At 48.6% G+C, this 21,970-nt stretch overlaps 1 protein-coding gene across 7 annotated transcripts; it reads left to right on the forward strand.

Moving 5' to 3' along the window:
* The first annotated feature begins 1,496 nt into the window (after positions 1 to 1,496).
* TMEM39B (transmembrane protein 39B) lies at positions 1,497 to 20,597 on the forward strand. Of its 7 annotated transcripts, XR_003520682.2 has the most exons (11): positions 1,497 to 1,735; positions 3,473 to 3,599; positions 4,117 to 4,336; positions 4,917 to 5,000; positions 5,318 to 5,472; positions 8,047 to 8,316; positions 12,556 to 12,892; positions 14,053 to 14,240; positions 15,075 to 15,175; positions 18,363 to 18,483; positions 20,142 to 20,597. XR_003520682.2 is itself a non-coding variant. In XM_027598273.2 (10 exons), exons 1-10 carry the CDS (start codon positions 1,732 to 1,734, stop codon positions 20,382 to 20,384), a joined length of 1,749 nt encoding a protein of 582 aa, XP_027454074.1. In that variant the 5' UTR covers positions 1,501 to 1,731; the 3' UTR covers positions 20,385 to 20,597. The 7 variants fall into 7 exon arrangements, 6 of the variants coding, with proteins under 6 accessions (XP_027454074.1, XP_027454080.1, XP_035582902.1 ...); XM_027598273.2 differs by lacking the exon at positions 15,075 to 15,175 and having other exon boundaries at positions 1,501 to 1,735; XM_027598279.2 differs by lacking the exons at positions 8,047 to 8,316; positions 15,075 to 15,175 and having other exon boundaries at positions 1,512 to 1,735.
* Positions 20,598 to 21,970: the final 1,373 nt, after the last annotated feature.

Genomic DNA, 21,970 nt, shown 5'->3' on the forward strand with positions numbered 1-21,970 from the left:
CTTTACCTTCAAATCCAGAATCCAACACATCTCCCTCACTCAATCTGGTACAATCCATCAACATCTTTTCCTAAAATCATTGCCATATCCTCTGTCTGGTCTCCTTGCTTCTACCCTTGTTCCTTTACAGTCTATTCTTACACAGCAGCCAGAGTGATTCTTTAAAAATGAAAGTTCAGGGCTCCTGGGTGCCTCAGTTAGGTGTCTGTCTTCGGCTAGGTCATGATCCCAGGGTCCTGGGATCGAGTCCCATGGCAGGCTCCCAGCTCCGCAGGGAGTCTGCTTTTCCCACTGCCCCTCCCTCCACTGGTTCTCTCAATCTTTCTTGTTCTCTCACTCTCTCTCAAATAAATAAATAAAATCTTAAAAAAAAAAAAGTTCAAACCCGCCAATAGTTCCCCATCTCATTCAGAGTAATGACGAGCCCCATATGGTCCACCCCTTCTCACATCCCACTCTCATGTCTATTCCAGCCAAGCTACACTGACCTCCTTGCTGTTTCTTAAACACACTAGCCATGTTCATACCCGATGGCCCTTCCACTGATTTTTCCCTCTGCCTGGAATACCCCTTTTCTCTGGATAGCTGTATGACTGACTCACTCATTTCCTTCAAGTGTTTGGACAAAAGTCACTTTCTCAGTGAAGCCTACTCTGACTGTCCTGTTTAAAATTGCAAACTCCCATCCCCCCTTCCTGTTTACCTCCACAACAATCATTCCCTTCTAACATACTACAGAATTTACTAATTTTATGTCCATCTCCTCCCACTTAACTGTAAGCTCTGTATCTATTAATTAAATATCTGCTAATTCATTCAATTAATTGAATATTGATGTCTATCATGTGCCAAGCACTGTCCTAAGCCATGGAGTTACCAGGTGATTAAGACAGTTTATAGGTCTTGTGAGGGAAGAAATCCTAATGGTTGGTGGTAGTAGCTCATTTATTGAGTGCTTCCTCTGTGTTAAGTACTTGCCATGCATCCTAATAATAATGATGGCTAACATTTATTAAAACAGACCCTGTTCTACATGCGGTATCTCATTCAATCCTCACCAAGACCTTTAAGGTGAATATTACCAGCCTCATTGTAAAGAGCAAGAAACAAGATTTCAAGGCTCAGAAGGAGCAGAATCTGGATTTGAACTAAGGTGATGGCAGGAGAAAGATTTAGGACCTAGGGTCCACCAAACTAGGTGAAAGATTGGTTGTGGGGGGATCGAGGGAAGGAAGGAAATGACTCCCAGGTTTTGACCAGGGTGGACCAAAGAAAAATAAGGCCGAAGACAAAGACGAAAGCCCAGTTTGGGACGCGTTGAGTTTGAGGCGCCTGCGGGCCACTCCTGGCTACGGTCCATCTCGGGCAGGAGCCGAGAGGCGGTTCCGGCCCTTTCCCTCGGGCCTGAAGAAATGCTGGGAGAAGGCACGCACGGGAAGAGCAGGCGGTGACTTCCCTCCCTCTGGGGTCTCGGAGCAGCAGCTGCAGGAAGGGCGTAGGGGACCGTGAGACAAAGAGCGCGCAGCCACGGCCTTTGTCCGCGCGGCCCCTTTAAGAAGCGCGCCCCCAGCTTCCAGCCCGCCTTGTATGCAAATTTGGCGGCCAGCGGGAGCGCGCGGCTGATACCCGGGGACGGGGCTGCGGCGGTTAGTCCTCTCCCGGCCGCCGTCGCCTCCGACATATTGCCCGCAGGAGCTGCGGCGGCGGAGCGGAGAGCGCCGGGGGGAGGAGATGGGTGAGCGGAGCGGTTCCGGCTCGGCCGGGGAACCGGCGGGCGTGGGGGTCGGGATGGCCAAGATGCTGACTGCTCCCCCACGCGGACAGGATCCCGGCGAGGGAAGGGGGAGGGGATGCGGGGCACAGAGGGACCCCGCCCCCTCCTGTCGCTTTGCGGGGTGGGGCCTCGCTTGTGGGGGCGGGGCATTGGCGCGGGGGGCGGGACTTCTAAAATGGAGAGGTCCTGTGGGGGCATGGGCTTTAGGGGGGACCCGCTCACCTGGGCTAGAAGTGGGGACGGAGCTTAGCGGTGGGCGGGGCCTTGGTGCTAGGGCGGAGCTCGTGGGCTCGTGGGCAGTTGGCGCTTGTGCGGGGGCGAACTTTCTGGGCTGTAGCGGCTTGGCACTGGGGGAGATTGGGCGGGAAGGAGACCTTCCAGACCACGGGAGTCCATTCTGGAGCGGAGCTTCTGGGCAGAGAGAGCTTTTATTGGCTTGTGGGCGGGTTTTCTAGGCTGACAACAGTGTGTAGGCGGGGCTTCTGGGCCCAGGGGCTTTATGTGGGTGTAGAGCTTCTAAAGAGAGGAGAGTAGGTGTGGGCAGAGCTTTTGGACTGAGGGTGCATGTGTGAGATGTTTAAACCAGGTATAATAGGGTGTAATAGTATATGAAGAGGGCTTCTGGGTTGGGGGCTGGTTGGGTGCAGAACTCCTGGACAAGTACTTTTTGGAGACATGTGGGAAAAGCTTCTGAGCTGGGAAGCTAGGGCAAGGGGTGGGTGTATGTGTGTAGGCTGTGTTGCTATGAGGAGGTTTGAACAAAGCTGTAACTTTGATTAGGCCTTGGGTGGTGCTTCGGAGCTTTGTGTAGGACCTTTGTGCAGGATGGTGCCTGGGAGCTTGGACTAGACTGCTAAGCCTAGAGAAATAGGTTTTGGGTCCACAACCACAGCATTCTCCCAGAGCCCACATCCTTGACCCTATGCTCAGGCTGTGGTCCTGACCATGAGACGCCAGGCTCTCAGCCTCTGGTCCTGACCAACCATGAGACACCTATTGAGCTGGATCTTGGACTCTGGAGGAAAAGGCTTCAAGGGTGCCCCAGATCCTAAGCCTAGAGAGACTTGTAGTATCTGAACAAAGCAGTGTACACCAGAGCTAAGAGCTCAAGCCCCAGACCCCAAACTACCTGTGACACAGTATAAACTCAGTTTCCTAATCTGTGGAAGACCTACTTTGCTGGGTTCATTCACTCGTCAGCATACACTTACAGGGCACTTACTTTATGCTGGACACTGTGATGGAAGGAGGGGGTACAGCAGTAAAAAAGACAGAAAAGGGTAATGACCTCACTGACCTTCTGGTCTTGTGAGAAAGACAGACAATAAATGTGTTAACAAATGAATGAGATAACTCCAAGAGTGAATTGTTGTGGGAAAAAAAATAGAAATGAGAGAGTTATGGGGGCAGGTACTTTAAAAATGGCAGTCAGGGAAGGGCTTTGTGGATAGGATACAGCAAGTACAACAGGTAGCAACAGGTTTGGTTTGCTTAAGGAGAGAAAAGACAGGATGGCTGAAGCATGGAGGCCAGTCAGAGAATGGTAGGAGATGAGGCTGACGAGGTAGGCAGGGGCCAGGTCAGAGGTCTCCGTGATTAATGATGGAAGGAGGCACCAGGTACCCAGTAGCCAGTATTGCTATTATCCTTGATCTCTGCCCTCGGGCTTGAGGCTCTACCTTATGTTGAGTCCCACAGGAGGACGAAGAGGTCCCAACAGGACATCCTACTGTCGAAATCCTCTGTGTGAGCCAGGATCTTCAGGGGGCTCTGGTGGGGGCCATACTTCCAGTGCATCGGTCACCAGTGTCCGTTCGCGCACCAGGTAAACCACCTCTGTCTCTTTCCCCTCACTATGGGCTCCCGGGGGCAATACGAACAAAGCTCTCCTTCACTGGGCTCGGGCTCTAGGATTGGAGATGTCAGATGGGGGTTTGAGTACAGCGAGCAGCAAAAAAGAAGACTCAGAAGTGGTGGTCACTTGGGCAGATGCAGTGTGATATAGGGTAATAAGCCCAAAGACCTGGATTCCAGTTACAATCCTGCTCCTGGTTTGCCGGTGGCTTGAACAAGTTGTTTCCCCTCTCTGGGCCTCCTTTTCCTCATCTGTCAAACGGATCTAATAATTCTTTCCTTCCTGGGGAATGTTGGAAAGCCCGGATAAGATTAGGGTTAGGAAAAGGCTCTGTTGGCTCCTTTGTCTGACAGGCAGGATTAGGAGGACTCCCATCCTTGCCAGGAGCTGCTTTGCTGATCCAACCCCACCACCCTGTGTCCTGGAAGGCCTTCTTTGGTGGGGTTCTCAGGTCAGCTCTTGTTGTTTTTCCCTGCCCACCTCCCAGGAGCAGTTCTGGGACAGGCCTCTCCAGCCCGCCACTGGCCGCCCAGACGGTTGTGCCCCTCCAGCACTGCAAGATCCCCGAACTGCCAGTCCAGGCCAGCATTCTGTTTGAGTTGCAGCTCTTCTTCTGCCAGCTCATAGCCCTCTTCGTTCACTACATCAACATCTACAAGACAGTGTGGTGGTATCCACCCTCCCACCCACCCTCCCACACCTCCCTGGTAGGTTCCCAGCTAGGACCACCTTGTGTGTGTGTGTATGTGTGTGTGACATTTGGTTTCAGTTTAACCCAGCTTACCAAGTGCACTGTACACTTGGCCTCACGCTGGAAATGGAGAGTGTGGAAGGAACAGGAAGCGAATGATTCCTGGATGCTCACCCCTGATTGCTCAGTACTGTGTTAGGCATTTGAAAGGTAGCAGAGATAAATCTGGCAGATGTTGCCTAAAAGAGCACAGAATCTTAAGTCCTGTCGGGGAGAAGAGCCACGGGCATACATGAGTTTCAGGAGTGGAAAGATCTCCATGCCCAGAAAGAGGTGCAGGGACGGGGGCACGGGTGATCAGAGCAAGAGGGCTCACACACCACTCTCTCATCTCCAGGGACTGTCCCACTTCCCTCCTCTCGGTCCTGTTCTGCTCCTCTAGGTAATTTCCTGGCCTGATTCAGCTGGAGGCCTGTGAAGGTCAGAGTGGGGACAGTCCCTGTGGAAAGGACTTGGCAGGGGGAGGTAGGGATGAAAAAAGCCCGTACATGGGCAGGGGGCCCACGTGACCCCCAGCCTCTGCCCACCCCTGACAGAATTTCCACCTGATCGACTTCAACTTGCTGATGGTGACCACCATCGTTCTGGGCCGCCGCTTCATTGGGTCCATCGTGAAGGAGGTGATTGGGTCCCAGAGGCTGGCCGGGGACGCTGGGACTCCCCTTTCCCCTGGGGGTACCAAGAAAGCATTCCAAGCCCTTCAAGCCTCAGGCAATTCCTTGGGGCTCCCTTTGAACTTGGTTGGAGAACATTACATCCCACCACTCGGAGCTTACGGGGCATCGAGGAAAAGGATTCGCCTTGCCAGGTTCACCAGCCCGGCCTGCTGCCCCACGTTCCCCTGGGTGGGATCACAGGCCATGCCGGGTGGGATGTGGGCACAGCCCCAGTGGCCTCCATCCAAGGCCCCATCCCGTCCTGTTTCGTCCCGACCCAGGCTTCTCAGAGGGGGAAGGTCTCCCTCTTTCGCTCCGTCCTGCTGTTCCTCACCCGCTTCACCGTTCTCACGGCAACAGGCTGGAGTCTGTGCCGCTCCCTCATCCACCTCTTCAGGACCTACTCCTTCCTGAACCTCCTGTTCCTCTGCTATCCGTGAGTACCCCTCACTTCACCCCCTCACTGCCTAGCACCCAGCTCCTGACCTCTGCCCTGAGTGTGGCTGGGTCAGCAGACCCCCGTACCTGGCAGACTCAGGGAAGGGCAGCAACAATGTCCTCCCACACTGTCTGACAGCATCCCCCTGAGAACAAGAGGATTAGCTTTCTTTTGCAAGAGCAGAAACTGAGAGAGCAGGCATAATTTACCCTAGGTGCCACCAATGGGGAGGTCAGAATGGGACTCAGATCTGAACGTATATGCCAAAGGAACGTTCCTGATGGGGATGCATGGGCTTCGTCTCCCTCTCCTTTCCTTTTCTCTCTGGTTCTTTCTTTTTTTGTATCTTAGTGTTTATGTAATCTCTCGGTGCCTCCCCCAGGTCTGTGTGCATGCAAGCACCTGCGTGTGGAAATGTTTCTGTGTGGGTGTCTGTGCATGGAATGTCGGGGGGGGTGTACCTGCACGTGCCACGTGTGTATGTCAGTCTTCATGTCTGTTTGCTCACTCACTCCATCTCACCAGAGCTCAGGTTGTTGAGGATGGGAAGATCCTGTCTGGGAGGAACCCAGGACTGCCCCCTTCTGGCCTAGAACTGGGGAGAACTTTGGCAAGACGTCCATTCTGGCTGTTCCTGGTGCAGGCTCCTGGCTCCCTGGGCATTTACAGTCATTTCCCAACCCCGGAGCTTTCTGGTTCATGAATTTCCTCAGGCTGGGCCAGTTCTCTGTCCTGGGAAGCTTCAGAGCCAGATACTCATCCCTCTCTACCCTGCATGACCAAAAGGGTTCTGTCATGGGAGGAGACCCATCACACTTGTTTCAGTTATTACTAGTTTTTAATTGTAAGAGTGACACATGTGTCTTATAAAAACATTGAACTTTACAGAAGCTTCTAACGTAGAAAATGAAAGTCCTCTTTAATATCAGTCCTCCAGAAAACCATTATTTGCAGCATATCCTCACAAATTTTTTCTGTTCAAGCATACTCACATACACTTTTTTTTTAACAAAAAGGGATTAATCTATGCATGATGCTGTACAATTTACTACATTTTTCGCATAATCCTATAACTTGGGTATTTTTCTATGGCAATACATACAGGTCTGCCTCATTTTTTTAACGGCCTCATAGTATTCCATTATATAGATTTTTCACAGTTGTTGTATTTGCCTTCTATTGGTGACCTTTCGAGGTGTTCCTGGCTTTTCCCTATTGGAGACAATGAGGTAGGGAACCTTCTTTTGCATACACCTTTGACCACTTGTCCAATAGTTCTGTAGAACAGATTCCCAGAAGTAGAATTACTGTACCGAAAGGTGTAGTCCATAGATACTAACAAGTGACCCTTCAGGGGTTGTACTGGTTAGAGCCGTCAACAGTTGCCTTAATTTTTTCACCTTGTGGTTACTATCCAGTGAATCCATTCTCCTCGGATACAGGTATCACCCAGTAGTCATATTTTGCTTTACTTTTTTATTTCATTTATAACTTTTTATTAACGTAAGGCAGGCATATCCTAACAAATCAATCCAGGAGTGCTAGAAAGCTTATGATGAAAAGCAGCCTCCAACCCCACTTTTCAGCTTTTTAGTCCCACTCCTCCAAAGCGATCTCCTTCAGTGTTTCTGGCTTTCACTGTTTTTTGAGTTACCCCCATAATTCTAGTATCCTTGTGCCTTTATTCCTTTTAAAAACATATGATTGATTTGATAGTTGGATAATAGGTTTACAGAATTAAAATTCAACATGTATAAATATGTGTAGAATATATACATTCAAAATGTGTAAAGAACATAGAATGAAAAAGTCTCTCCTCGGCTCCTGTCTGTTAGCTGCCCAGTTTCCCTTCCAAGAGGCAACTACTGATATTTCTGGTTTCTCATATATCCTGGAAATAAGTGTTTTATGCATATACAAGCCTATCATGCACACATACATGCACACATTCATTGATTCCTTTCGATGACAGATGAAGATTTACTTAGTTCACCCTTCCATCCATACCGTTCCCAGTATTTTATAACTTATTATTATTCTCTATTCCAGTAATGTCAGTATGCCTGTATTTTTTATTTCATCAACAATAGTATCTTAATCCCTTTTATGTAGACGGTAATATTAGGAACGCTACACATCCACTTTTCCTCCCCTCTTCCTCCTCTCACTTCCTGGCAGCTATAGTCTTATATATTAAACTTGACATTCATATTCTCCTATATAACCACATTTAAGTCTTCCATTCTTTGTCTATGGTTAATTCTAAAAACTAAAAAGCAGTAAGTAGTCTTGATGTTATTATGAGTAATGAAAATATTGTTCACCTCAGGGCCAAGTAGTGTGCATAGATGATATTCCTTCTCTATAGTTACTGAGTTTTAATCTTGGGCCTCTTAAAAAAAGAAAGTTCCTCATGTCAAGGTCAAATGGTTTCTCTTTTCTTACATTCCATCAGTTGCTTAATATCATGTCACATTTTAGTTTGCTTCATATTTAGATTGTAACTTTCTTATACAGCCTTTTTTTTTCCTTGGAGTTCTAATTGCCTTTCTTTTTTCTTGTTGACAAAAGAATGATGGGCCTTCAACATATCCTCCAGTTTATCCAGCCTCTCAATCATGCTACCTGTTGCCTGGAGTCCATTTTTCCCCCTAAAGACATCCCTCCTGGAGCCCTCCATCCTCCTGCTCCAGTCTGGAGTGGTTGTTCTTTAGGCCTGCTGTACAGCTCTCAGCCTGGGACTTCCCTTCGCTGCCCTCCTGGGTTGGATCCACTGTTTCCTGGATCCCATGTCTTCCTCTTTCTTCCTCTTCCTCTTATTTTGCTGGAGTGCATTATCAGGTAATTTCCTTAACAATGGGTATGTGGGAGGTATATACATTCTGAGGCCTTGCATGTCTAAAAATGCCCTTATTCTGCCCTCATACTTGATTGATGGTTCAGCTAATGTAGATTTCTAAGTTCAAATTCATATTCTCTCAGAAGTTTGAAGATATTACTCCATTGTCTCTAGCATCCCATGTTTCTAATGAGAAGTCTGATGCCAGTTTGATTCCAGTTACTTTGTGGATGACTCGTTTTCCTTTCTGAAAATTTTTAGAGATATCCTGTTTATCTTTTGATTATTGAAATTTCACAAGGAGGTGTCTGGTGTGGGACTTTTGTCATTCATCTTATCAGTACTCTAGGACTCTTTTAACCTGGAGATTTGGGTATATCTTCAGATCAGGAAAATGTTCTCCTATTATTTCTTCGATAATATCTTCCTTTCTATTTTTTCTATTCTCTGTGGGGCTTCTGTTTATCAGGTAGTAGACCTCATAGATTGATTATCTGTTTCTCTTATATTTTCTCTCATATTTTTCATCTCTCTCTCCCTTTCTCCCTCACCCTCCCCCCATCTTTCTGTCTCTCTCTCTCTCTCCCCCCTCTGTCTTTCTTTGCTCTCTCTTTTTACTTTGCCTTTAGGAAGATTTCCTCAACTTTATCTTTCAGCTTTTTTATTGAGTTTTTCAGCAATCATATTTTTCATCTCCAAGGCCTCTTATTTCCTGATTGTTCTTTTCTCATAGCATTCTGTTCTTGTTTTAAAAATCTCTTCTGTTCCCTCAATTTTGTATTTCCACTGGGGTCAGTTTTTTGTTTCATGCTGCTAGTTTTCTAAGCATAGTTTGTTTCTTTGGTTGTCTCTTTACACTGACAAATGAAGGACTGAATAGTTGCAGTGCACTTCCTCTCCCTCTGCCATTATATATATATGTGAGTGGGAGGTTTGACTAGGAATTCTAAGTACATGAGCAGGACACACTGACTGGCAGACTTTGCTTTAGGATGAGGAAGTGCAGTGCTAGTTGTCAGGTTGTGGGCCTCCATAGGCCAGAAGCCAGAGTGAGGGGGTTACTCTAAGGTGCTCCCATTAGAGACCACAGTTCTCTGTAGACAGTTTATTCAATTTTTTTATCTAAGAATTCTTCAGGGTAGGTTGTATGAGGTAAGAGAATAAAGGGACTGACTTTTACAAATAAATACAGATCTTTGTTTAATCCCATTTGTTCAGTGCTGCTGCTTGCTTCTACCCTTTATCAGCTGTGCCTACTTCAAGTCAGAGTCTCTCTTGGGTCACTAGGCAAATAAGCTCCTACCCCCAGTGCAGTCCTCTCATAGCATATTCTAGATCCACACCATCCAGTTTAGTAGCTTCTAGCCACCTGTTGTTATTGAACATTCGAAAGAGGCTAGTTTGCCTCTTTCACTTCAGTGTGTTGTAAGTGTGAAATAAACATCAGATTCTGAAGACTTAGTACAAAAAAAGAAAGTAGGGGCGCCTGGGTGGCTCAGTCGGTTAAACACCTGACTCTTGGCTTTGGTTCAGGTCATGATCTCAGGGTTGTAAGATTGAGCCCTGCGTGGGGCTCCGCGTTCAGCGTGGAGTCTGCTTGAGATTCTCTGCCTTTCCCTCTGCCCCTCCCCCTCCTCAAATGTACTCCCGTGCATGCTCGTTTTTCTCTCTCTCTCTAAAATAAATAAAATCTTCAAAAAAAAAAAAAAAGTAAAAATCTCATTTGTAAATAATGATTAGGTGTTGAAGTGATAATGTTTTGTATATATTGGGTTGAGTAAACTAGAGTATTAAAATTAACTTCATATTTTTTTTCCATGTGGCTACCAGAAAATTTCAAAGTACATATGTGATACTCATTATATTTCTGTTGGACAGCACTGCTCTAGATGATGGCTTCCTTCCTCATCTGTTAACATGTTTCCATCTGCTTTCTAAATTTGTCAAAATCACTTGTGAGCTGATAACCCCACTCCCATTCTTTTTGCTGATAAGAATTTATTTTCTACTTTTATACCGTCACGTCTTGAGTGGAGAAGATGAGAGGGAATCTGCTGTCTTGCATGTGAAATAGCTTCTAACTTGTGATTTGTGGAGCAGTTACTTGCTGTCACCAAATAATTTAATTATATCTGCAGTCCTTCTTAGAGGCAAAACCAGGGAGATTCTTATGTACTTGGCCATAAGTTTGGGTCTGAATCCCTTGTATGTTCCTGTAGGTGCCCCACTCCTTCATTCCCAGAAGGTGTCCTGAAGAGTGTTGTGGGAATCCCATTTCAGTCATCTTTTCTGTCCCACAGAATCACTGGTCTCTCTTTTCTAAACGAAATTTTATGAGTCTTGTACTTTGAATCAAGCACCGTGATGAGTGTTGTTGCAAGGTTTAAAGAAAGTATTTATGAAAACACTACGTATAATGCCTGTCTGAGTGGAGAGAATCAATACGAGCTATGTAACTTAGGGCAAATTAAGGAAACTGAGGCTCATAGAGGTTAAATAAGTTACCCTAAATTACAGTACTAGTAAGTAGCAGAGCTGGGATTTTTTTTTTTTTTTAAAGATTTTATTTATCTATTTGAGAGAGAGAGAACGAGAGATAGAGAGCATGAGAGGGAAGAGGGTCAGAGGGAGAAGCAGACTCCCTGCTGATCAGGGAGCCCGATGTGGGACTCGATCCCGGGACTCCAGGATCATGACCTGAGCCGAAGGCAGTCGCTTAACCAACTGAGCCACCCAGGCGCCCCCAGAGCTGGGATTTTAATCCTGGCCTATTTGACCAAAGGTTATGCTCCTGACCACAGTTCTCCAAGTTATCTTACTTAACCTTACCCCAGGGAAGATGGTAACATCCCTGTTTTATAGACCAGAAAGCAAAACCCCAAAAAGGCCAACTGCTTACCCAAGGACGCTCATGTATCCCTTCTTGGAACATCAGAAAAAAAGGAAGAAAAAAGTTACTACTGATAAGAAAATGTAGCATTCTCATTGGCCCTAACTCCTGGGGGCAGCCAAGGGACCCTTTTGGGGCTGTGTCTGAGGACCCGGGGAAATGGATAAGCCCCAAGCTAAAAGAAGGAATGTCTATAAATAGCACCTACTACAATGTTCCATGGACCGTGCTAGGCATTTAGCTACTTCCCCCCCTTACTTACTTATTTATTTATTTATGTGTTTGTTTTTATTTAAAGTCATCTCTGTGCCCAATGTGGGGCTCGAACTCACAAGCCCCAGATCGAGAGTCCCGTGCTCCACCAACTGAGCCAGCCAGGCACCCTGGCTCTTAACTACTTTTTTATAATTACCTACTTTCCTGGGCTTTGGGTCCACCTAGTTTTCTCCTCAAAAGATGCTAGTCATGCACTCAAAACACCCCTTGACTAATTAGCTCCAGCCCTAGGGGTACTGCTCAGGGAAAGGGACCTGTATTATTCAAGGGCCCATTTCAGGGGCGCCTGGGTGGCTCTGTTAAGCGTCTGCCTTCGGCTGAGGTCATGATCCCAGGGTCCTGGGATTGAGCCCCGCATCGGGCTCCCTGCTCGGCGGGAAGCCTGCTTCTCCTTCTGCCTGCCACTCCCCCTACTTGTGCTTTCCTTTCTCTCTCTGTCAAATAAATAAATAAAATCTTTTAAAAAAGGGGGAGGTGCCCATTTCAGTGCCAGGCACATAATAGGCACACAATAAATACTATTCCTGAACCTCCTTTCTCCACAAGCTGAAGAGCTGCCTCTTGGTCTTTGGTACCAGATGGTTCTGGGTTTGAATCCAGGCTCTTTTGCTTTCTTACTGGTTGGGTAACCTTTGGGAAATCCGCTTCACCTCTCTGAGCCACAGCTTCTTCAAAGGGGGTACAAAATAATAGTACGGAATGCATAGTGTTCTTAGGAGAAGCAAAAGAAGAGAACACGTGTAAAGCGCTTAGTACGGTGTCTAGAGCATTGTGTGTGCCCAGTGAACGTGGGCTGTTAGGATCACTGTTAGTCAGCAGTAGACCATGAGGCAGGGCCCTCAGCTCCTGCTTCCTACTTTGTCCCTGATGCTCAGCACAGTGCTTGGCCTGCACTCGATGCTGATACCTATGTTGACTGATCAAAGGATGGCTGGATAGAAGGATGGGTACATTCTCCCCTCTGAGTAGCCAGGAGAGCTAAAGCTCAGGGAGGAAAGAAGAATCCTTCCGTGGGTAAGGGTGGGGATCGTGGCCCACGGGCAGGCCTCCCCCTCACCATTGTCTTCCCCAGCAGGTTTGGGATGTACATTCCGTTCCTGCAGCTGAACTGTGACCTCCGCAAGACGAACCTCTTCAGCCACATGGCCTCCATGGGTCCCCGGGAGGCGGTGAGTGGCCTGGCGCGGAGCCGGGACTACCTGCTGACACTGAGGGAGACGTGGAAGCAGCACACACGGCAGCTGTATGGGCCAGACGCCATGCCCACACACGCTTGCTGCCTGTCCCCTAGTCTCATCCGCAGCGAGGTGGAGTTCCTCAAGATGGACTTCAACTGGCGCATGAAGGAAGTGCTGGTCAGCTCCATGCTGAGCGCCTATTATGTGGCCTTTGTGCCTGTCTGGTTCGTGAAGGTGCGTAGCTCAACCCAGGGTGGGGGAAAGGGACTGCCTGGGGCCTTGCCCTGCTGCCTGCCCCACAGGAGCCCTCCTTCTTGCATGAATAACTGGGCCGTTGTTGATAAGATTCCCATCTGTTCTCTTGAGGGCTAAAGTAACGACTACCTCGATTTTATTTTATTTTATTTTTAAGATTTTATTTATTTATTTGACAGAGAGATTCACAGTGAGAGAGGGAACACAAGCAGGGGGGAGTGGGAGAGGGAGAAGCAGGCTTCCCACCGAGCAGGGAGCCCAATGTGGGGCTCGATCCCAGAACCCTGGGACCATGACCTGAGCCGAAGGCAGACGCTTAACGAGTGAGCCACCCAGGCGCCCATGACTGCCTCGATTTTAGAGTGGAGAGAACAAGGCTCACTGAGAGGACGTGGCCTGCATGAGGTCACCTAGCCAGTGAGGGGGACAGGACATTGTTCATAATACTTGATAACAGAAAGCAGTGGTATATTTCACTAGGGCTGTTTTGGCCCAGGCCTGTCACGATGTGCAGCTGTATCATGAAGTAGGAAAGCCAGGACTCATCCAGACCCGAGCGACTCCAAAAGCCTGTGCTTTCTCTCCAGCTTGTATGGCCTTCTGGGAAGGTACCTCCCCGGCAGCCAGTAGGCTTGAAACATTTCTCCAGGGGTGGACTGCACTGAATGATTCAAGGCTGAGAGGACTTCATGTTTCTTGAGCACCTACAATGTGCTAGAGCTTTCAGGAGTGTAATAATCCTCCTACCACCTCTCAGAGGTGCTTGGTAGCTGTTCTTACAACGTAACAGAAAAGAAAGCTAGAGCACAGAGAAGTGAGATGACTTGCCCAGCGTCACGTAGTTAATAAGGAACAGAGCCAAGATTTGAACTCATGTCTTTTGGACCCCAGAGCCTGTACTCTGGCTCGGAGTGGTAGGCGGTGGGAGCAGTTTTGCTGTAAGAGGAGCTTATAGAGAACTGAGTAGTGGGCACAGGGTCTAGGTCCATGATTAAGCCCTCTTTGTTAGGTGTTTGATCCTTGGTCTCAGGCCCCCTGGAAGGCTGCCCTGGTTTCTAAAGCAGATCGAATCGTGGAAAGGGGAGGGGGTGAGGCCATTCTGGGCATCCCAGGCCTTACCCATCTCCTGCTGCCCCCAGAACACACATTACTATGACAAGCGCTGGTCCTGTGAGCTCTTCCTGCTGGTGTCCGTCAGCACCTCAGTGATCCTCATGCAGCACCTGCTGCCCGCCAGCTACTGCGACCTCCTGCACAAGGCCGCTGCCCACCTGGGCTGCTGGCAGAAGGTGGACCCAGCACTGTGCTCCAACGTGCTGCAGCACCCGTGAGTTGCCCTCCACGTCCCTGCCCAACCCCAGTTCCCGTGGTCCATGTCTGCAGAGCCACAGGCCTTCTCCCTCACCAGCTCATGCATTTAGTTGGCAGATGGTTATTGAGCACATCTTGTAAGCTAGGCCTTGCGGCCAGAGTGGAGTATGGCTGGGCCCCAGGCAGACGTGTCCCCTGTGCTTAGGTAACTTGCAGTATGCTGGAGATGGGAGAAGGCCAGGCAGTAAATTCATAGACTCGTTGACTTTCTCATTCACTGACTGTTACTTACGCAGCTCACGGACCGATTTGCTCTTGCCTTCATTCATTGCTTCTCTCCTTCTGTTACCTGCTCACTTATCCGTTCAGTTATTAGGTCACCTCCTTTCCGGCAGACGTTTAACTTCTTCTGAAGCCATACCCGGCCTGGTGCTATGCCTTGGACAGAGGAGCTTGGACTTTGACCTACAGGCAGAGGGGGGCTATGGGAGGCTTTGGAACAGTAGAGGAACCCATTCCAAGGTGCCTTAGAACCATCAATCTGGGCAGAGGATAGGGTGCCACGTTAGCCGATGGAGAACCCTGGCCAGGGAAGCAGAGTCACAAAGAGAGAATGACCAAGACAAGGTCCTAGAGGAGGTCAGTCTGGTGCGGGTGACAGCCGCGAACACAAATGGTTATAGGATGATGGGAAGAAGGAAGCCCGGCTGCAGGACAGCACTGCAGAGACAGAAGCACCTGCTCAGGAGCCCAGCGTCCCCTCAGCCTGGCTCATCCTTCATGGTGCCATCCTCACAGTACTTTTCACCCAGGTTACCCTCATTTTTTCCTGCCTTTATCCCCCCATTAGACTGGAAGCTCTTCAAGTCTGGGCCCTCCTGAATCACATCTGAGCCTCGGGCCCAGCACAAGGTGTGGCAGAGAAGAGGCCCCTAGGACAGGTTTGTAGAGGTAGGTCCATCAAGAAGCAGAGATGCAAAGGGAGGCCACAGAGACGCCTGGCTGGCTCAGTCAGTAGAGCATGTGACTCTTGATCTGGGGGTTGTGAGTTTGAGCCCCACGTTGGACATAGAGATTACTTTACATAGATAGGTAGGTAGGTAGGTAGGTAGATAGATGATAGAGGAAAAGTAGCTAAATGCCTAGGACAGTCCATGGAACATTGTAGTAGGTGCTATTTACAGACATTCCTTCTTTTAGCTTGGGGCTTATCCATTTCCCCAGGTCCTCAGACACAGCCCCAGAAAGGTCCCTTGGCTGCCCCCAGGAGTTAGGGCCAATGAGAATGCTACATTTTCTTACCAGTAGTAACTTTTTTCTGATGTTCCAAGAAGGGATACATGAGCGTCCTTGGGTAAGCAGTTGGCCCTTTTGGGTTTTTGCTTTCTGGTCTATAAAACAGGGATGCTACCATCTTCCCTGGGGTAAGGTTAAGTAAGATAACTTGGAGAACTGTGGTCAGGAGCATAACCTTTGGGGTCACATAGCCCTCCATGCTAGTCAGGGTCCCTCCCAGGCTCTGTCCAAATGGTCGAAGGAAGGGGATAGACATTGCCAAATGGGCCTAAAGGGGACTCGGCTTAGCCTTAGCCTCTGAAGGGAGGGAGGAGTAGAAAGGTAGAATATAGGTGAACATGAGGAGAAACCTGTCCGTAGCTCACCATGATGGTCCACAGAGAAGACCCAGGCTCCTTCGCATGGCTTCCCAGCTGCTGAACTGGGCCCTCCCAGCCTTGTCTGCCTCCTCTCTGACCATGCCTTCCCTGTTCATACTCTGCTCTGGCCAGACCAGACCACTTCGGATCCTCAAATTCTATATGCATGTTTGTATCCAGGCTTTGGCACATGATGCTTGTTTTGCCTAGAACACCCTTTCCACCTTTCTTTTCCTGATTAATTGCTATGCATCCTTTAGCAGTTTGCTTTCTCCAGGAACACTTTCCTCTCCACCCAGGATAGGTTCAGTGCCCCCTACCCCGTGCTCCCACAATCCCATAATATCATGATCATTGCACCCAACTCTTTCTGCTCTGTTTGCTCATTTACTTGCCTGTTATTCCAGGACTAAAGCTCCTGGAGGTCAGGGTCCTTGCCTGTCAAGCGCTCAGCCATCTCACTCCTGGCAGAGTGCCTGGCTTAAAATAGGTCCACAGTAAATTTTTGTGGTTTGTGTCTAGTCTTTTTTTAAGATAAAATTTTTATATGGTGAAATGCACAAATCTTTTTTTTAATTTAATTTAAATTCAGTTTAATTAACATATAGTGTATTATTAGTTTCAGAGGTAGAATTTGGTGATTCATCAGTAGCATATAACACTCAGTGCCCTACTTAATGCCCATCACCCAGTTACCCCATCTCCCCACCCACGTCCCCTCCAGCAACCCTTGGTTTGTTTCCTAGAGTTAAAAGTCTGAAATGCATAAATCTTAAAGTGTACAATTCTTTGAGTTTTGATAGTCCTGTACACCCATGTATAGGTAGACCTGTACCCCCTTGTAGAGGTAGGCCTGCCTGTACCCCCATATGTAGGCAGACCTGTACCCCCACATATAGATAGAACAAGATGTAGAACATTTAGAGCCTCTCAGAAAGTTTCCTCGTGGCTCTTCCCAAAGACTGCCCCCCACTTACCACCACCACCCAGACAACCATTTTTCTATTTTCTTTCAAAACTAACCACAACCTCACATAAATGAAATCTTGGGTTCAGTTTCTTTTTCATTCAGCCTATTGCCTGTGAAGTTCATCCATGTTGTTAGATATAACATGATAACTAGTTTTTTAATTTTTTTAAAAAAAGATTTACATATGTATTTGAGAGAGAGATGAAGAGAGAGTGCACATGAGCAGGGGAGGGGAAGTGGGGGAGGATATCCAAGCAGACTCCCACTGAGCTTGGAACCTGACATTTCTCTCATGAGCCATGAGATCAGGACCCGAGCCAAAACTAAGAGTCAGGTGCTTAACCGACTGAACCACCCAGGTACCCTGATAACTGGTTTTTAAATGAATGAATCAACAAGGTAGGAACATGAGTTAGAGTTTTTTGTGATTCTCTGTCCTCTGGCCCAGGACCCTTGGAGTCCCTGGGAGATGTGGCAGAATTGGAAGAACGCACCATCCCACTCACATGCTCACTGAGGCCTCTCTGTGCCAGGCCTTGTGCCGTGCTCTGAGGACATAGAGATAAAATGGACACCACCCTTCCTTCAAGGAGTGAGGGATACAAGGAAATAAGTGACGAAACACTGGGGAAAGTGGACCAGTAGCAGGAGATTCAGGTTGCTGTTGAAGGAGGCTGAACTCTGTGGGGAGTTTGAGAAAGGCTTTCTGGAGGATCCTGAGTTTTAAAAGAGCTTGCCAGAAGGATACGGCATCAGGAAGGGCAGTCCAGTTGGAGGGAATGACTTACACAGAGACATGAAACCGTAGGCTGTGCTGGAGAACTAGAAACCGCTAGGAATGGCTTGAGCACAAGCTATGCGGCCAGAGTCCTGAAAGTCCACGCAGGGCCTCAGAGGCCACAACGAATCCTTGGGGACTTGACTCCAAGGGCACTGAAAACGCTTCAGAGGGTTTTGAGTGGAAAATAGGCTCAGCTTGGTGTTTTACAAAGACCACTCAGGCAGCTGTGCAGTGGACCAATTGGAGGCTAGAGGTGAGAGTAGGTGAGGAAAATGCAGGGCTCCCAGGTGGCTCGGTCGGTTGAGTGTCTGCCTTCAGCTTGGGTCATGATCTCAGGGTCCTGGGATCGAGGCCCGAGTCGGGCTCCCTGCTCAGCGGGAAGTCTGCCTCTCCTTCTCCCTTTGCCCCTCCCCTGCTCCTGCTTTCTCTCTCTCTCTCTCAAATAAATAAATAAATAAATAAGAAAGAAAATGCACCCAAAAGGGAAAAGCGTTTTCTTAACAGCCCCTCAGACCTGAATCTCAACCCTAGACCTTCTGACTCCCATGAATTTCTCATGATTCTTACCCCATTTTTATAGAGGAGGCACCTGAGACCCAGGAAAGGAAAGTCACTGTGTCTAAATGATAGAAATGGGAATCGGGCCCTGGTGGTCACACCAGGCCCAGTCTGCTGGTAGCCCCTTTTGTGGGTGAGCTGGGTGTAAGGGGCACTGTTGGGCTGTGCCTCCAGGTGGACAGAAGAATGCATGTGGCCACAGGGCGTGCTGGTGAAGCACAGCAAGAACGTCTACAAAGCCGTGGGCCACTACAACGTGGCCATCCCCTCGGACGTCTCCCACTTCCGCTTCCACGTGAGTTTCCTCCCCTGGGAAGGAGGGGCAGGGCCTGATCTCAAGCAGGGAGGATTCCAAGGCAGGAGGGTGACGTCCTAGCGACAGAAAGCTATTTACAGTATTTCTCCAATCCAAAGGAAACCCCACATGTGCAGCACAGGACAGCCATACAAACGGTGATTCCATAACTGCAGTTTACTTGCTATAGCAGATCTTTGAAAACGTCGGAGGGAGGCGGGAAAGATGACACCATAAAAGGAGGGGTTCTTAGGAGCAAAAACCATAACTGTCCTCATTCATATGGTGTGCCGGGCACAGTGGTAAGCACCTGCCACACACCCTCCATTCAGCCTTCACCCGGCGCGTGAGAGAAGTGCCAGGGCTGTCGCCATTTTCTGAGACTGAAATTGGCTTAGGGTCTGACTTGTTCAAGGGTGCCTTGCTGGGAACCTTGGGGTCTGATAGTAAGGACTCATGGACTCAGCATTATGAAAAGAGCTGCTCAGAATCGCTGAGGTTAGTGGTCTCCATTTTATTTACTTATCTTGCTATCAAAATTCTTTTTTCCAACACAGTCATAGACTAAAGTCTGGTATATAGGACCTCATGGCACCGCTCTATTTGAAAGGGTTGGGACTCCCTTCACTTCCCACTCACCACTGCCTTAGGCCCCAAAAGGGCCTCCTCAGATCCTGGGCTTCCAAGGAACACAGTTTGAGAAATTGATCTGGGTGATCTCTTCACAGTAGAGAAACCTGAGGCCCAGACAGGAAAGGGACTTGCCCAAGGGTCCTGCAGGCTGTCAGGTGCAGAGCTGAGCCTGAGCGTGCTGGTTTCTTGGACTCCTATTTCCTGCCATGTCTCTTCCCATCCTGTAAGCAGCTTTTGAGGTTTAGTTGCCTTGGCCCCTGAAGAATCGAGATTCCCTAGACCTTGATCACTCTTTGAAACTGATCAAAACATTCTTCTTGAGTCCCTGCACTCTACCCTGCTTTGTAAATACCATGTCAGAGTGAGGTGTCACCACATGCCCTGAAAGCTTCTGGCCTAGGTCGGGATGCTACCCATGAAGAAGTGGGTGACTCAGACTGTAAAGTCTATAATAACTTTCCATATCTATGTCATAAGATTCTAATTTGTTTGGTCCAGGCTGTAGCCAGGAGGATCACATATAAAAAGGTGTTGATTGTAGACCAGAAAAAGTTTGAGTGAGCAAGCAAGGTCTCTTAAGAAGAGCTTCCTAGAGGAAGGTAGAAGTTCAACAAGATCTTAACTTCTGTGGGAAACAGTAGTCTTTTTTTTTTTTTTTTTAAGATTTTATTTATTTATTTGACAGAGACACAGTGAGAGAGGGAACACAAGCAGGGGGAGTGGGAGAGGGAGAAGCAGGCTCCCCACTGAGCAGAGAGCCCGATGCAGGGGCTTAATCCCAGGACTCTGGGATCATGACCTGAGCCGAAGGCAGTCGCTTAACGACTGAGCCACCCAGGCGCCCAAACAGTAGTCTTGACAGAAGAAAGACCATAAGCAAAAGCAGAGAGGGTGGCAGAGTCCCCACCCACGTCTGCATGGGGCCCCAAGAGCCTGTCCCCTTCACTGGCCCCCCCAGAACCCCCATCCAGGAGGCAGGTTTCTGGAACATACTTTCTAGTCCCTGCCTACCCTTTCCTGGGCAGTTCTTTTTCAGCAAACCCCTGCGGATCCTCAACATCCTTCTGCTGCTGGAGGGTGCTGTCATTGTCTACCAGCTATACTCCTTAATGTCTTCTGAAAAGTGGCACCAGACGATCTCCCTGGCGCTCATCCTCTTCAGCAACTACTATGCCTTCTTCAAGCTGCTGCGGGACCGCTTGGTATTGGGCAAGGCCTACTCCTACTCGGCCAGCCCCCAGAGGGACCTGGACCACCGGTTCTCCTAAGCCCCAGGGTGACCCCAGGGACAGCATCCAGGCTTCAGCCAGGGGCTCTCTGGGAAGGGGCAGTTGGGGAGGGTTGGGTGAGGGGCAAAAAACCCCACAAAAACAGACAAAAAAATTCACCAGAGCTTTGTATTTTTGTTACATACTGTTTGTTTCTTTGATAATTGATGTGATTATGGGGGGGGGGAAAAAAGTCCTATTTTTATACTCCCATTAAGCCTGTGTGTCCTTTGTTTCTTTCCCTTCTTCTTGCCTATCAGGTAGAGAGCAGATGTTAGAGGTTAGGATTCTGGGCCAGGAAGCCCCATGTGTGGCTTCTGGGGCCCCTATGGGTCCTGCCTTCTCCAGTAGAGAAGAGATGAGGCACCAGAGGTCATGGTAACAGTGGTAGCTACTGATGGCTGAATGCTGTGTACTGGACATTAATCTTACGTGCATTATAGGCCTGTCTCAATCCAACTTTTATGACAACCCTAGGAGGTAGGTGCTGTCATTCCAATTCTATAGATGAAGAACAAACTCAGAGAACTCTAGTGACTTGCCAAAGACAACACAGTAGTCAAGAAACCCTCCCAAAAGACAACACCACTATCCTAGCAGAATGTGATGTCCTGATTCTCTCAGCATGCAGTCACTGAGACCCTGCTCTGTGTCAGGTGCTGTGGTATAGGATGTCCAGACACAGAAACAAAAAAGTCATACTACACTGGGATGGGTATAACAGTTACAAGATACAGAGTAGCACAGGAGAGAATGTTTAATGCTCTCTGGACTTCTTGGAGGCGGGGATAGTCTGAGTTGTCAGCCACTACCTAGGTGGACAAAATGAGGGAAAGGCACTTCAAGCAGAGGAAAGGACATACAGAATAGCACAGAGATTTGGAACATCCTGGTATATTTGGGGAGGGTAAGCAGAATGGTTCCTAGAGCAGGAAGGATAAGGAACATAGGGTGGGGATGGGGTGGGTCTGCAGGGAGGTGATGGATCAGGAAGGACCAATGGCTCTAGGCGAGGGAGAGAGTGTAAGCGAGGCCAAGTGCTAGAGTGGAAACAAAGCTGCTTGGAGAGCCCCCTGGCTCCTATAAGACAGGCTGGAGGGCTTAGGCTGGGAGAAAAGGACAGTCCTAGCCACTCATCTGCTCTGCCTGTGTTCGCTGAGCCCTTGTTGGCCACAGGATATGCAGATGAGTCTGTGGTGGTGTATGGGAGACACTGCAACAAAAGTTTTTGGTGTCTCTGGTGAGGAAGGCATCATGCTGGGCATGGGACAGATGCAAAGATGAGGAAGATGCTGTCCCTTAGACAACCAGGAGAGAGAACTTGTGAGCAAATTAGGATGCTATGTTTTAGCTGAGGAAAATGTGTGTCCAGGGCCCTGGGGAGCAGAGAGGACAGATACCCAGTCTGGAAAGAAGAGTTTTTCAGGAAGGGGAAAGTTGAATTGGGTCTTGAAAGTGAATTTGTTCACCCCATGGTCAAGGGGGAAGGGAAGGCATTGAATTCCAAGCAGAGTAAATGGCATATGCAAAGGCAGAAAAGAAGATAGCATACTTGGGGAAAGGGGGTTCCCCGAATATGGATGGAG

This window comes from Zalophus californianus, chromosome 4 (genome assembly GCF_009762305.2).
Source record: "Zalophus californianus isolate mZalCal1 chromosome 4, mZalCal1.pri.v2, whole genome shotgun sequence".
Lineage (NCBI taxonomy): Eukaryota > Metazoa > Chordata > Mammalia > Carnivora > Otariidae > Zalophus > Zalophus californianus.